The sequence below is a fragment of the Rhinichthys klamathensis genome, unplaced genomic scaffold (genome assembly GCF_029890125.1).
Source record: "Rhinichthys klamathensis goyatoka isolate OS25496 unplaced genomic scaffold, OSU_Roscu_1.1 h1tg000021l_1, whole genome shotgun sequence".
NCBI lineage: Eukaryota > Metazoa > Chordata > Actinopteri > Cypriniformes > Leuciscidae > Rhinichthys > Rhinichthys klamathensis.
The window spans coordinates 894,340-909,711 of NW_026606572.1; the positions used below are offsets into that span (position 1 = coordinate 894,340).

The following is a 15,372-nucleotide window of genomic DNA, read 5'->3' on the forward strand; positions in this document are numbered from 1 at the left end:
TAGTTTACGTTAATCGGTTGGAGTGACAAAGAGAACGAGCACAGACCGACGGAGAAGAAATAAAAAAAAGGAAATTTCTGAATTACCGTGGGGATTCTGATCACCGTTTCCTTTAGGAACCGCACTTTTTGGCTCGTTTCTTGAACTACCCGTGTGTATATTGGATTTCTTATTACGTCGTCCGTGTGCATGGAGTTAAGTGGGTCGGAACGGCCGAGGATATCAGTCTTGAAATTGGGCAATTGGAAAATTCTCATTCGTTTCGTTGGTTAGAGCAAGGAAGCCGCCATGGCTGGTGCTACTGGATCGTTGAGTCTCCACCTCAGTATATGAAAAATACTGCATGGTGATGAAAAACCACTCCAGTTTCTCAGCGATTTGAGGGTATATTAGGGAAAACGGACTATGTTCTTTGTGTAAATCTCTGTCCCAGCCAGAGAAAGAGAGAGAGAGAGACGAGGATCGGTGGGGTTCGAGGGAAACTGGGAAAAGGCCAATTTCATGAGCACCTTCATTCATGAGCGAATTCATCCGAGGTTTCATCACGGAAGATAATAGTAACAGTCAAAGAAAAAACGATCCGGTGGAAAATGTTCTGAAAGCGAGACGGTTGAAAGCTCACTGAAGAAAAACCATAGCGAAGGAACCCCGGACAGTCGAGAGTCGAAATTTTTCCTCATTATTTAAGTAGGAGATAAACTGGTTCCAGTGGGTCGAAAAACGGATTCGTTCAAGACAAACAAGCGTATATTACTCTGAGAGACGCGTGGGATTTCGGATTGGAAAATGTCCGGTCGGCCTAGAACCACCTCCTTCGCCGAGAGCTGCAAGCCCGTGCCGCAGCCCTCGGCTTTCGGCAGCATGAAAGTCAGCAGTAAGTATCATTTTCGGACACCGGGGAATCTGCTTTTAGTGCTTTGGTCGAGGGTTCTCGTGCTGTTGACCGTACCTGCTCGCTTTAATAACCGAGAATGGCGCATCTGTGCACAGTCAGGCACATGAGCTGAGATTTAAGTGCCTTCAAGTGTCACCTTTGGGTGAAATATGACGTGCCCCATTTTAAATCTGCCAGCGTGCTTTATTCCACAGCTGAACATATACCAGGGCCCTGCCATGGGTTACAGGGGCCTGACTGGCACTGATTCAGTGCAGGTGGGTGGCGAGTGAACTCTTTCTGTGCGTTTTATTGTAAGGAAGGTCTTGACATTACAGGAGACTGAATCAGTGCTGAATCAGCCTGGAGATGAACACATCAATATGTAATCTGCCTGCCATGGGCTGTAGTTAGTCCTCTGGCAATAGCTGTAATACAATTTATTCCTTAAAATTACCTAGCACATCTTTTCTGATAGTAGTAACGTTACTAGGCTATATATATATATATATATATATATACACACACACACATATATATATATATATATATATATATATATATATTATATATAATTTATAATAGATATACATTTTGTATCTTGTACTTATTTTAAAATTACTGTTATTGACTAGTTTCTTTTTCAATTGTATCTATTTCATTAGATTTTTATTACATAGGCTTCTAGTACTTATGCCTTTGTGTTCTTTGTAACAAATTGTAAATTTCGTCATTGAATCTGTGGTTCAATATTAAATATTCGCCTCCGACTACTGTGTATTCCAGTTGTTGCTGGCACCCAGCTTTATTGCTACGTGTTATACTTGTATTATGAGACTAGTAACTATCCCAGATGTTGTGATATGTAATTACTAGTCAGAATGGCTGCTTTATAGTTTGATTTTAATCTTACTTATAATATGTTATTAGTAGCATTGAAGTAGCCTACAAGTAAAATAAAACAAATACTAATGTCTATTTAAATTCGTATTATAAATGATATAAATATACTAGATTTAAATAGTTACAAGGAACTAAAAATAGGTGCTGCTGCTTAATTTGGGTATAGGCAATATGATCAGAATTGTATGTCACGATATGACTTATTTTATTTTACAATAACAATTATATAACACAATATAATTTTTTAGTGTGTGCTTGAAAGGTTTTTACAACTGAGGACAAGTAAACAGTAATCAAATGAGAACAAAAAAACTAATTACGAGCAATAGGACAAATAAAAAAAAACAATAGAAACAAATATGCATATAAACAATGCTTGATTTTTTTTCAGATAGGTCCATCAGAAATATTAGAGAAACTGAATGAAGTAATCAAATGTAAAAAGAAAACTGCATAGTCGTCACTGTTTGAATTGTTTTTCTAATTAAAGCTACAAAAGCTATTCAGTCAAGAGCAGCGATTAATGCAATGATCCAATATATTGACAGACACATACATGATTTTCTGTTTACATTTTACGACTATTTAAGATACCGACTGGGTTTACATGTATTGATGTAAATATATTTCTTTGACATTTTTTTTTTGTGTAATTGTAATTCAGATGCTGTGACGGTGCGAGTACTGAATTGAATTCTCTTTCACGGCTTATTGCGCGGGACTGTTCATAATGGAAAAAAACTGGCAAGGCTTAAAAACCCATACAAATTATACACTTTCATAATGACGCAACACTGCTATGTCATGTGAATGTAACCGCTATATTAGAGACCATAATCGTTACCGGTTGACACATTTCCAATTTATCATGTCTACCAATATTTTGCCCACCCCTAATATTTAATATGTAGTAGCTAATAGTAAATCTGAAATAGGTTCTAGCAACAAATGAAATACTTAATAGTCGGAAGTAAATCGTAGAAAAGTGAATCTTTATAAAAATTCAATGGCTATAATTTGGGATAGTGACAAGTACAAAAAAAGAAGAACTAAAGAATACGTACCAGTTACTAACTGAATGAATATTAGCTAATTGGAATAAGAGTATCTAATGAATAGTTACTAATGAAACAGGTAAACAAGTTACTTCTAGTAATTAAATAAGTATACTGGTAACAAAAACTAGTTAGTTTAAAATAGTAAGTGTTGAAATGGCTTGCCGTACACATCTTGTTCTATAACCCTTACCTTTTTGAAAATAAAATTCAGAAAGGGTTGTTGTGGGACCTTCTGATCATGTGGCCATTTAGACACAACTTTGTAACAAACTCGATCTCATGTGTTTTAATCATAATAATGTTTTTAAAGATAATTTATTTAGCTTTTCAGACCCAGCTCACTTACGGTAGTTCCATTACCCTCCTTGCTTGAACTTCATATTGTTTATATATTTGTTTTTGCCTATAAACTAACAGTAATTACATGAAATGCTTCGATAAAAGTGCCTTAAAGTGTCCAGATTGACAGCACTGGAGGTTTTCTTTTTGAATCTGGTTTGAGTTAAGTAGTGGTTTATCCTACCACCTAAACTACACTCTTGACCCAGAAATATTCACAAGCAGGAATCATCAGTAACCTATAAATAGCTAATTTTAGTTTACCTCAACAGCCATTGCAACCATAATATGATGGATGCTGTTGTTGTGGTACTACAGCTGTGCCATCTGTTTTCAGACAGATGCGTTTTTGTCCCCTCTTCTGTCATATTAATAGAGATAGGAATGCGCCCATTCAGACTTGTTCTCTCAGACTTCATATGTGCAGCCTAATGTTTTCTTATTTGTTCATTCACAGTGTGACAATAGTGAGTTATTTTGGGATATAATGTAGTATTGTTCATTTAAGTCAACATAAGGTCAAAATAGACCCTATTCACTTTCTAATTTTGAAAAGCAACATGGCATCATGACTTTGCGTAAACATAAACGCCACTTTCAAGTCAAGTGGCGTGTTATCTATACGCATTTTGAGCTATCCGCGTGTATGTCCACGCCGAAACGAACCGTCATCTTTTGCGTGTATGTCTACGCCGTTAAATGTCAGAGTGATTCCGCGTGTATGTCTACGCCGTTAAATGTCCGAGCGAAACGAAGCAAAATGTAGATCTACATCTGGGGAGCGATATTTTTTTTCCTAGGATGGTAGGGGAAGACTCATAAATGGTATTAACCCCAGTGACGGGTAGGTTTAGGGACGGGGTTGGGGTAGGTCATATATTTATAAATACAGTAATGTAACGTTAAGTCAACGGCGTTGATAAACACGCTGAATAGCGATTATGCGTGTTGATAGCACGCCAAAAATGGAAATACGAATTGGCATGTCATACATACGCCACTTCATGAGATCAGTCTGTGAAAAGAGTCATTTGATAAATATTATTCCATTTGTCTAGGCAATCTTTTATCAAAATTGAATTATGTGCGTTGCCAGTAAAACGTCTTTACCTCTCGGCTGACGTCCCTCTTTTCAACTCCTCCCCTCAAACCACTTGGCTTTTTTCTAGTATGTAGCTCATAATATACAATGCACATCACCTTGTTTCTCAAAGAGTCTGAAAACTGTTAATTTGAAAATTCAATCTCTCCAAACCCCTCCTTTCCGAGAGCTACTCTGCTCTGATTGGTCAGAAGGCTCAGTCTGTTGTGATTGGTCTACTCTGCTCTGATTGGTCAGATGGCCGAGTCTGTTGTGATTGGTCTACTCTGCTGTGATTGGTCTACTCTGCTCTGATTGGTCAGATGGCCGAGTCTGTTGTGATTGGTCTACTCTGCTCTGATTGGTCAGATGGCCCAGTCTGTTGTGATTGGTCTACTCTGGTCTGATTGGTCAGATGGCCCAGTCTTTTGTGATTGATCTACTCTGCTCTGATTGGTCAGATGGCCCAGTCTGTTGTGATTGGTCTACTCTTCTCTGATTGGTCAGATGGCCCAGTCTGTTGTGATTGGTCTACTCTTCTCTGATTGGTCAGATAGCCCAGTCTGTTGTGATTGGTCTACCACTTACAACACGAGTCGGAAACAAAACGCCTATACCATATCTGAATATCCGCAGTGCTTGATACACAGTAATACGAACAGCAGCGATGGCGTAGTTTTTTCCATATCAATTTCAGCGCTAGTCCTCATCCTTTTGAAATGCATGCAAAGTGGATTTGCAGGGCGGGTCAAAGTAGACATTGTTTCGCCATCAGCCAATGAAGACCATAGGCTGGCATTATGCAAATGTGTTACATTATTATGTAGGTAGGTATGTAACAGGAAGTTTTTGACTTCTTGATCTTTATAACTTTGCAGACCTATAACATTCACAAAAATCTATTTCACACTGCATGAATATTCAAAAAAAGCATAATAGGGGCACTTTTCATTCTCATTTTGTGCTGCAAATGTAGTTCATCATCTAAGATCTTCAGGATATTCAAGAAGATCTTCAAGATCTTCATTGATCTTCATTCACCCAGTTGATCAGATTTGTGCAGTTCAATAATCTGAGCTGATTTTTTGCTGTCCAAAGCTCCGTCCAGGCACCTCTTTGGATTTGGTAAGGCGGGTGTCACCTTTCACCCCGCTCCATTATCATCTGCCTCTGTCAGCTTCTGTGGATGTGTCTGTGGAAGCTTTCCTGCACCCTCAGCACAACTCCTTGTATCTTTGCATGTGTACATCCATACCTTCTTTTCAACAGTAAGGGCTGAAGGCATCAATGCTTCACCAACAATATTTTTTTCTTAAACAAATTTGCCAAATTCTCAGTATAAATTATTTAAGAGACCAATTGGCTTAAAGACCTCATAAAAAAAAAAAAAAATTCTGGTCCATGTCTTATACGCATTAGGTGGGTCAATTTTTTTAGTATTGGCAAAAAATAACTGTTGATTGTTTATTTTTTCTGTGGGTGGCACTTTGTATCGGTATTTCATGATTATTAGCAGAATGTAATAAGAAAAGGCACACATAGAGCTTGGACATGATTGAAGTTGGAGTTGATTTAATATACGTCCTATTTCTGGCTTGTTTACAGTTAAACGCTCTGAATTTTGGACAAGCATGAGAATGACCCTCGTCTTATTATCACCTGCATAAGATTAGCAAATGAAAAAGGCTGTGTGTTGGTTATTTAAAAATTTGATATGCCTATTTATGTCCTTCCTGTTTTAAAAGGAAATAGGATAGCTCTGTAAAGAAAATTGTATATGACAAACAAACCTTTAAATGGGGCCTGTAAACAGAAGAATTATAACCCTTACATTTAGGTTGCGTGATAACGTGAAATAACGTGGACTTACTAATTAAATAGAAATCCTATATTAGGTTTTCCACAATCGGATGTTTACGACAAAGACTTGACATTTCAAAAAGAGATCAATTTAACTTTTAATTAAGGTACTGAACTATACCTTGTTCTTTAGACCATTTACTTAGCCTTGCGTAACCACTCCACTGTAAAGCTTCCCCACATCATACTTGGTAGAGGTAAGACTGTATGGCACAGTTACTTCCTGTTGATGGTTTCATGAGATTGAGAGACAAGGTATCCTGTGATATGTGAGACAAAGGGTAAGTTAATCATATAAACTGTGAGAACTGTGGCTTCTCTGAATGAATGGTGTGCCATCAAAGGGAACTGCAGTAAACTTCCTGAGGCACACTGTCAATCACCCGAAAATAGCACATTTCACTGGTTTACTCCCTCCGAGGAACAAAGAACTAACATTAGATCCAGCATAAGTGCTCCATACATTGTGGCATGTGGTCAACAATGCACATATGCATTTCCTGTTAAAACTTTATAGGTCGCATACTGTAAAAAAGTAGTTTATAGTTTCTGCCTTAATAATTCTGATTAAGAATGTGTCCGAGACAGGTATACAGATAAACATTTTAATGCTATGTCTGATAACTGATAAATGGATGTTTGTAAAATTCTATACTATAAAGTAAAATAAAACAAACTTAAATCCATCAAATTCTACAAGTGAATTTGGAAATAACAATGTTTGATAAGGGGTTCTTTCAACGTAATTGAGTTTATCTCTCAGTTGACTTGTACTGGCTGGTTGACTTGAAATGGAATTAAACCCTACCATTACTACTCCATGTAACAATAAGAAAACTGGAGTCTATAGAAATTCCTCTCAGCTGTTCCTTGTACACTAACTGTATTTTGGCTGAGGTATTACTCTGTTGCAATTACTACACTCACAGATTCATTCTCACTGTTGAACTAATTCCCAGTCTTTGCAGGATTGTTTAAGATTAAATGAGTTCCCTCTTGGTAAATTCTGTTGAGCGTCGTATCAGGAGAGGAGAGCGAGTCAAAAAATACCAGGCTCCCACAGGACCGTTTTACAGACTGCTCAAAGGCAAAGAGGGAAAATGCTGAGAGTTAATGCTACTTTACAGATATGCAGTCTCACACTTTTTTCTTATACAGTAATCCATTCATCTGATCTCTTAATTATTCCTTCTGTTAAGGTCAACAATCAATCATGCTAGTAATTTGCATACTTCTCGTGCCTTCTGTTAATTCCTATTTAGGTTAGTGGCTCGACCTAAAATCTTAGCAGGTGCTGTTGTAGATCTATGTTCTTTGATTTGTTGTTGGGTCTAATCTGAGGAAAGTCTTTTGATGTGTGACGTTGTCACCTTAGTAACAAATATAAGAGTGAATTCCATTCAGCAGAGATCTCGAGGATGAGAAAAGCCAGACGCCACATGCCAGCAATGATGTCGTCACACATCTGCTGTCAGTCTCAACAGACGTGCTCCAACAGGTTTTAAACAGGGTTTCTGTTTGGACAGATACACTGAAACCAAATGATTCACTCATTGACAATGAATTATAGTGGTAGTTTGGAAGAAGGAAACCCTTGAGTCAGATGTTACCTAGGGAGAGGAGAAGGGTGTGTTCTTCAAAAAGATGGACGTGGCAGTACTTTAGGCTGCGATGATGACATGGTAGGATACATTTCAAGGTAGGTTCAGACCAGTAAGAGTGGTTGTGTGCCTTTCTGCACACACACAAAGTACAATGGCTTCTTCATATTTGAATTTCCATTTAGGCCACCTCTTCGCAAAACTTGGTATGTGTTGTGCTCTTGCACATGAAGAGATTTGCTCATGGCTTGTCTCGTTTACAAGCGTGCACACGTGTGTGACTTGGCAGTTGATCTGAGGAGACTGCATTAGTGGTCGGCCGTAGCAGCTGGTTCTGAAGTGGGACGTGTGATTCTTCAGACCGCCTCCCCAACCCCCTCTTCTCAGTTTGTTTTCCGGAAAAGGCAGCTGTCCAGGGACAATGAGATCCTTGTTTAGCATTTAAAAGCCAGCACACCGACCATATTCTTGTGTAAATGGACACAACATAAATTTTTACAGCATAAAGTCGAGCATTTGTTAATTGTCTTTTGTCTGCCTTTTTTCTTCAGATAACCCTTGGTCTACCCAAGCAGCCATTGTAGTGAAGTTGATTTTAAAATGTTCAATGTAAGAACTAAAGAAAGAATGAACACCCATACAACACATACAAAGTAGTAAAGAGTAGTATTTAAGTAATTACAATTTTACTAAGACTTAAATATATACCACATGGAGCAGACTGATCTCATGAAATGGCGTATGTATGACACGCCAATTCGTATTTCCATTTTTGGCGTGCTATCAACACGCATAATCGCTTTTCAGCGTGTTTATCAACGCCTTTGACTTAACGTTATATTACTGTATTATGTATATATAAATATATGACCTACCCCAACCCCGTCCCTAAACCTACCCGTCACTGGGGTTAATACCATTTATGAGTCTTCTCCTACCATCCTAGGAAAATAAATATCGCTCCACAGATGTAGATATAGATTTTGCGTCGTTTCGCTCGGACATTTAACGGCGTACACATACACGCGGAATCACTCGGACATTTAATGCCGTAGACATACACGCAAAAGATTTCGGCGTGGACATACACGCGGATAGCTCAAAATGCGTATAGATAACACGCCACTTGAATTGAAAGTGGCGTGTATGTTTACGCAAAGTCATGATGTCATGTTGCATGGAGACATCCAGGAACATTTGTGTGACAAAACAAATGAATCACTAGCTCCTTTCACGGTGAACGTGATTTCACCAAGTACAACATGTACCTGGATCAACATCTTTGTTGATCCTGGAACAACATTTCAAAATGCCAATCAGATTTGAGGGCCAAGTTTACAGTTTATGTCAAGTTTAGCCTTACAACTAGGGTCAGGTGCTTCTACATCAGTGTTATTCACCTATCATTTCACCTCTGATTTTAGGGAATAATTATGGGTTAGGTTTAGGGATAAGGTTAGGACAAAATTTTCAGACTGGAATGTTGTTCCAGGATCAACAAAATATGTACTTTTTGTGTACTATGTGTCTTTACTGGTAAATTACCGTTAAGAGATCATGTGTGAACAGGACCTTTTCAAAAATACCAGTAAATTGGTTCTGGCCAAAAAATTACTGGTATGATGCTGTGTGTGAACAAAGAATGAAGATTAGATACGAAGTCAGAACGCACTGACGTTAGAAGTCTGCTTTGGGCCAATCATAAGGTTCTTATGGAGATGACATGATTACTCCATACTGTTTGCAGTAAGCTCCGCTGCTTTCCAATAGATATCTATGCAAGTATGTGACAGATCAGTGGTTCTCAACTCCAGTCCTCGGCACCCACTGCTCTGTACATTTTGCATGTCTCTTATCTGACACATTCAGTTCAGTTCATGGAGCTCTCTCCTAATCAGCTGATGATCTGAATCAGGTGCTTTAAATAAGGGAGACATACAAAATGTGCAGAGCAGTGGATGCAGAGGACTGGAGTTGAGAACCACTGAGCTAGAGGGACATCTTTGACTATTATGCCACGTCTCACAGGTTTTTCAGCGTTTCGTGCTCGAGACCCTGCGCTTTGACTCTGCAGTTGTATAATATTATGCACGTCTCTTGTTTTTAAGAGCAAATACGCGTTCTGGGTGTGATCATCCCCTTCACACCGGTCATGCAGAAGTCTAAAATGTTGTCAAATTGAACAGATAGTGAAACTAAATGCGCAGCGGTTAAAGATAATTTGTGATGTCTGACATTACAGAATGGTCTCTTAATGGTAAAAAGCCAGAACACCGTTGAACAGCATATTTGTGTATTTACCGATAGTCGTTCTGGTCATTTTACGGCAATTTATTGTGATTACTGTGTGAAAGGCGCTGTTGATTCTTTGAAACCAGAAGTTTTATCTGATTCACAAAAAATTAAATGGAATTTGTACAGTTAGTATAGCTGTAACTTCAGATTTACTCCACAAATATGCCCTTTTAGCCAAAGTAAAAGCCACCTTGCTAAGGATCAGAGCCTTTCAGGCGAAATCTTCATCCAGGGGCCCCTCACCATTTTCCTATACCTTGAGTACAGAGAGAGTTGGGGGATGGGAGCCGAGAAGAAAAGGGGGAAGAGGGAGCCATAAGCAGCTCCAGGGTGTGGCTCACTAATCAGTACATATAGTATGCACTCTAGGCTATATTGATTATTCTCTACACGCATTCTCATTCCACTCAATTTATGAACAATGTTTAAAAAATGCCATTCAAGCTTGAAATGCTTTTCTTATAACATGTTTTGTTAGATAAAAGTCAGTACAAGTGATGAAATGGCAAGATTTGAATGCAAATGATGTAGGTCATGTGGTGAAACAGTATACTGTGTACTTTTACCAGAGACATGTTAACTGTTGATGACCAGATAGCCTTCATTTCCAGGCAGTTGTATGTCTCACTGATAAGACCATGAAGATGACATGTCTTAAGTTCAAAAAACAGAACAGCTATTACATAATATCACCTCAAAGGTCAAGTGCATTTACTGAAATATCTAGCTAGAGATTTGACAGACAGATATACAATAATTGGGTGATGCTAAACTTGATGCATAATTTATTGCTTTTGAGCATTTTAAGAGCAACAGAATTTCGATCTTGGTCACATTCAGTTCCTGACGCAACTGAGAGGTTAGTACAACCTGTTTTAATGTTTGTTGAACACCTCGATTCCTGCTTAATCGCTATAATCCCTGGTCAACATTTATATACACTAGCCACCTTTTGAAACCTTTTAAACTCTTTTGACCGAAAATTTATTTTGAATTTTCTACTTCATTGGAATGCTACGAAACATGGTAAAAGGTTTTGGCACTTGCTACGTAGGAAAAAAATAAATAAAAAATCATGCAGATGATTCAAAAAGGTTAAATGGTCCTGAAAAAAATTGTCAGACTCATGGCATTTCCACTGCATTGGAAATAAATTGGAAACAAATTTCATCTAGTGGAAACATTTGGTACTGCGCCCAAACAAAATCTTTATTGAAAGCTCATTTTTTAAAGAACCAACTTCAATTTTGGAACACAACTTGTGTTTATGGCTTTGATACATTAAAAGTTAACAGAAAATATTTCATTTAAATGGTAATAATTTTTCACAATATTCCCGATAATTTTTTTTTTTTTTATCAAATAAATGCAGCCTTGGTGAGCATAAGAAACTTCATCCAAAAACTCGTTACCTACCACAGATAGTGTACATCTCCATTTTTGTTTTTCATGAAAAAAAGAAAATAGGATTGGAATGACATGATTATCAGTAGAAAATAGCTGCTTTAGAGCAGATTTGCGATAAGTGTAGTATGTGTTTGATCCCAGCTGAGCTAGATCGTCAGAGATGACACTAATTTATGCCATGCATGAATAGCTGGTGATGGAGCAGAATTGGATGAGAGTTGAATGTACTGAGTGCAAGTTACTATGCCAGGGACCTGTCATTGAATTTTCTGGTAAGATAAAGTCTTTGTGCAAGTCCAGGTTTTTAGTAATGCTGACTGTCATGTATACAAAGATGAAACAGCTCCTACTGCTGCCTGGAGATAAAAAAAAGGACGTCAAGAAATGATCTGACTTTGATCATAAATTTTGGGTTAAAGAGAAGTGAGATGTTTTTTCTCATCATTGATGTTCTTATCATTGATGTTTTAGTCTTATCATAGAATATGTTTCCCAAAAGTCAATAAAGCGTGAGTGCTTCGGGGCTCTATGGAGGAATGAAATCATAGAGCAACATCTGTTGTGTTTAGAAACCTAATTATTGCATAGATTGGCCTGTCCAAAGTCAATATGTTTCTGTGAAATGCAGTTTTATAGGACTCAGTATAGTGAAGCAGGTTATTGTCTTATGTTTTGCTTGCTTTACATCTGGATTTTGGCTTTTTTTTTGGTAACTGGTCATAGTTTTTGACTCGGGGGTTTCCTGAAAGTGGCACTTCAGTGATGTCTGCTTGATCTCAGTATCTACACGGGAAGCGCTCGGAAATGCCTGTTGTCCTTTTAGCCTTTGTTATCTCTGTACAAACCATAACTCTTCACGTTTGGCATGAGGTCATAGGAACATAATTTGTCCTCATGTTTAGCTGAGCTATCTCTTCGCATTGGCCTAAATGTGTTGGGTATGTGAAGATCGATGTTAAAATGGAGGGTAGGACTTTTTTTTTTCTCACTGAGATGGACCAGTTGATAAAGTCTACATTTCCAGCACAGATTTTCTGCAGCAACCCAAATTATGGGCCAGTACATTCCACACATTTTCTTTTTCTCTCTCTCACTTCCCCCACACAAAATTCCCTGAATGACTTGAAAACATTGGTACCCATTTTAAGGTCTTTGCAATTTCCTTTGAACAAAAAAAAAAAAAGACTGTGTAGGAGGTGGAATACATTTTTCTGTTACGAAACACTGGACAGGCATAAAAAGATGAATGGAAAACCAAGGAATAGATGCAACAGTGATGAGTATGACTGGTTATCATTTGTTTGGTGAAGTCATCTGCTTTAGCTTATGTCGCTCCAAAACCAAATTTTGCTTGTCTATTTTATTTTCAAATGTCGCACAAAAGACATTACTCAAATTCAAATTTGAGTTAAATACACAAAGGTAATATTTGATGCTAAAGTTTGCCACGGCAATCTTAACAGCTTTAAAGGCCAAAGTATACTTCAGTTTTGACACAAACATTTAGCATACACGTACAGCCGAACACATAGCCTTTCAAAGTATACTGCATTTGATTGACACTTGCGCTCGATACATGCACACTAGAAAGTTTCGTCTTTGTCCAGTGTCTGCGCTATTTGTCTCCAAAAGTTATGACTGATAAGCGTGCCTTTGTATTCTTTTAAACTAGAGTTGTATCTGTAGATTTCAACCGTTTTTACAGAGTTCCAACCGTTCCACCCCCAGGAACGCGATTACAGTCAAGGGGGAAAACGCAACAGACAAAAAGTCCACAGCAACAACGATAACCTAGCTACGACCCTGGTTGCAGTCTCCAGTAATTTGTTGTTCCTTCTGCTCCGTATATATTTATCTGTCAAATTTCCTCGGGAGTCAGTGTTTCCACCTTTTAGAACAACTATTTAGTAGTGCTGTCAAACGATTAAAATATTTAATCGCATTAATGTCATAGTTAACTCGCGATTAATTGCACATTTTTATCTATTCTAAATGTCTCTTGATTTTTTTTTGTCCCATTATTTTTTCTCATTTTAATGCTCTTATCAACATGGAAAAGTGGATCGGCTTGCTTTGTGTTCAATTTCACACTAACATTCTCACTTGGAGCAAATAATCTCTCACACAATGTAACACGGTCCATCAATTAAAGGGTGAAAGAAATACTGACGAGGTCCTGATATTGACGAGGGGGCGGAGAATTCGCATCAGCTGTGTGTGTGTGTGTGCTTGGCCATCAAGTGGTATTTCGGACTGGACGTGCTGCAATGATGATAGCTCAGTTCACAACGACAAAACACACAGATCACTTTGGTGTTTTCAATGGAACCATTTGGCACCTTTTTAAAAGTAAACTTTCAATTCAGAATCTTATTGGCATCCATTTCGGCGTCTCACGCTCGTCATCCACTCAAAACGTAACGTTAACCTACTATTTGGCCGGGTCGCAGACCCAAACAAGTGTGTGCGGCGTGCCTGTTGTTTTGTTTCCGGTCTAGCTAGATCCGCTTGCGCTTTGGTCGACGAAGCAACAAAACGTCCTCGCGCGGCGCAAGCCATTGAAATGAATGGGTTTCATAGTGCAGCGCCGCACATGCCGCGTCCTGTTGCAAAAGCATGTGAAAAAAACGACAAAGTTTGCTAGGCCAAAAAGAGCGTTAATCGCGCGATAATAAAATTAGCCGTTAAAATGGGTTTGCGTTAACGCCGTTAATAACGCGTTTAACTGACAGCCCTTCTATTTAGTGCAAAAAATTCAATGCACATGTACGACCTGAGCGTACAGAGTGTGCACGGTTAGAAAAATCATGTATGCTTTGGTATACTTTGGGCTTAACAATACATTTTCTATGACATTAACATACAAGGCAAGGCATAGTGAGGCTCATATTACAATAAAGTTTATGCAGAATTACTATTGAAATGTTGGCCCATCTTCACAATTTACAGTGACTGACTATATATATCTTTGGCTGCCTGCCTTTGCCCATAACATTAACTCCTGTTACATTCTATATTTTGCAACATTAAGCATTGCAGATGTCATTGTTTCCATTGCCAACAGCACTCTAATTTTAATCACATAAATCATTCAGCATTTCACCATTAACTGAGGTCCTCAGTTTTTGTGCCAGATAAATACTGCTCTGTAAAAATAAATTATATCATCTGATAGTTATGTATTTCTAAAGCTAGGCTATCTTATGCTTACGTAGTTTCATTGTAGTTAACTACTTTTTGTTTGTAGATTGCATTGAAGCGGACTACTTTTTCAAAAACGACTTTACACTGTTAAAAATAAAGGTTTTTATTGGTATCTATGGTTTCATGAAGAACCTTTAACATTCATGGAACCTTTCTATTGCACAAAAGTTTCTTTTTAGTGGAAAGGGGGTCTTTAGAATATGAAGAATAAATTGGTTATTTTAAGAAATGTTCGCTAAAGGTTCTTTGGGGAAACCAAAAATGGCTCTTCTATGGCATCACGGCAATAAAAAAAACAACCTTTTGGAACCTTTATTTTTAAGATTAGCTACCATATGAGTCACTTTTAGCTTTATGAAATGCAGTTAAAAAAATGTCTTCTCTAACCCTTCCTGATGGTAAGAACACTTTATGATGTTAAGCTGCAGCACAGGTCGTGAGTTCGACTTCTTATTCCCGAGGTACAGCATATGTGTTACTTTATCTGCGTCTTATTAAAGGGCAGAGCCTGCGTTCCACTCACCTGATCATTTCCATTCTGACATGTTTCTCTCTTATCTGCTCAGGGCTGACACACACACACACACACAAACACACACTTTGGCCGGGATAAAAAGGTGATTGCTACTGTTTAGTTTATCATGCCTTGAAGCTATGTTTACTTATGCTTGACAAAAATTCTGATTGAGTTGCCAATCAAAGCTGCACTTTTTTATGTAGAAAGTCTTCCATATTTTTCGTTCCCTTTTA

General features: G+C 38.0%; 1 protein-coding gene across 2 annotated transcripts in view; it reads left to right on the forward strand.

Moving 5' to 3' along the window:
• Window positions 1–15,372, forward strand: part of gsk3ba (glycogen synthase kinase 3 beta, genome duplicate a) — a 68,363-nt gene continuing 52,991 nt past the window's right edge. The window contains exon 1 of one of the 2 annotated variants that reach the window (XM_056240928.1): window positions 1–874. In XM_056240928.1, coding sequence (XP_056096903.1) covers window positions 787–874 — 88 coding nt within the window. In that variant the 5' untranslated portion in view covers window positions 1–786. The remainder of the gene's footprint in view (window positions 875–15,372) is intronic. The other variant, XM_056240937.1, reaches the window with a different exon arrangement.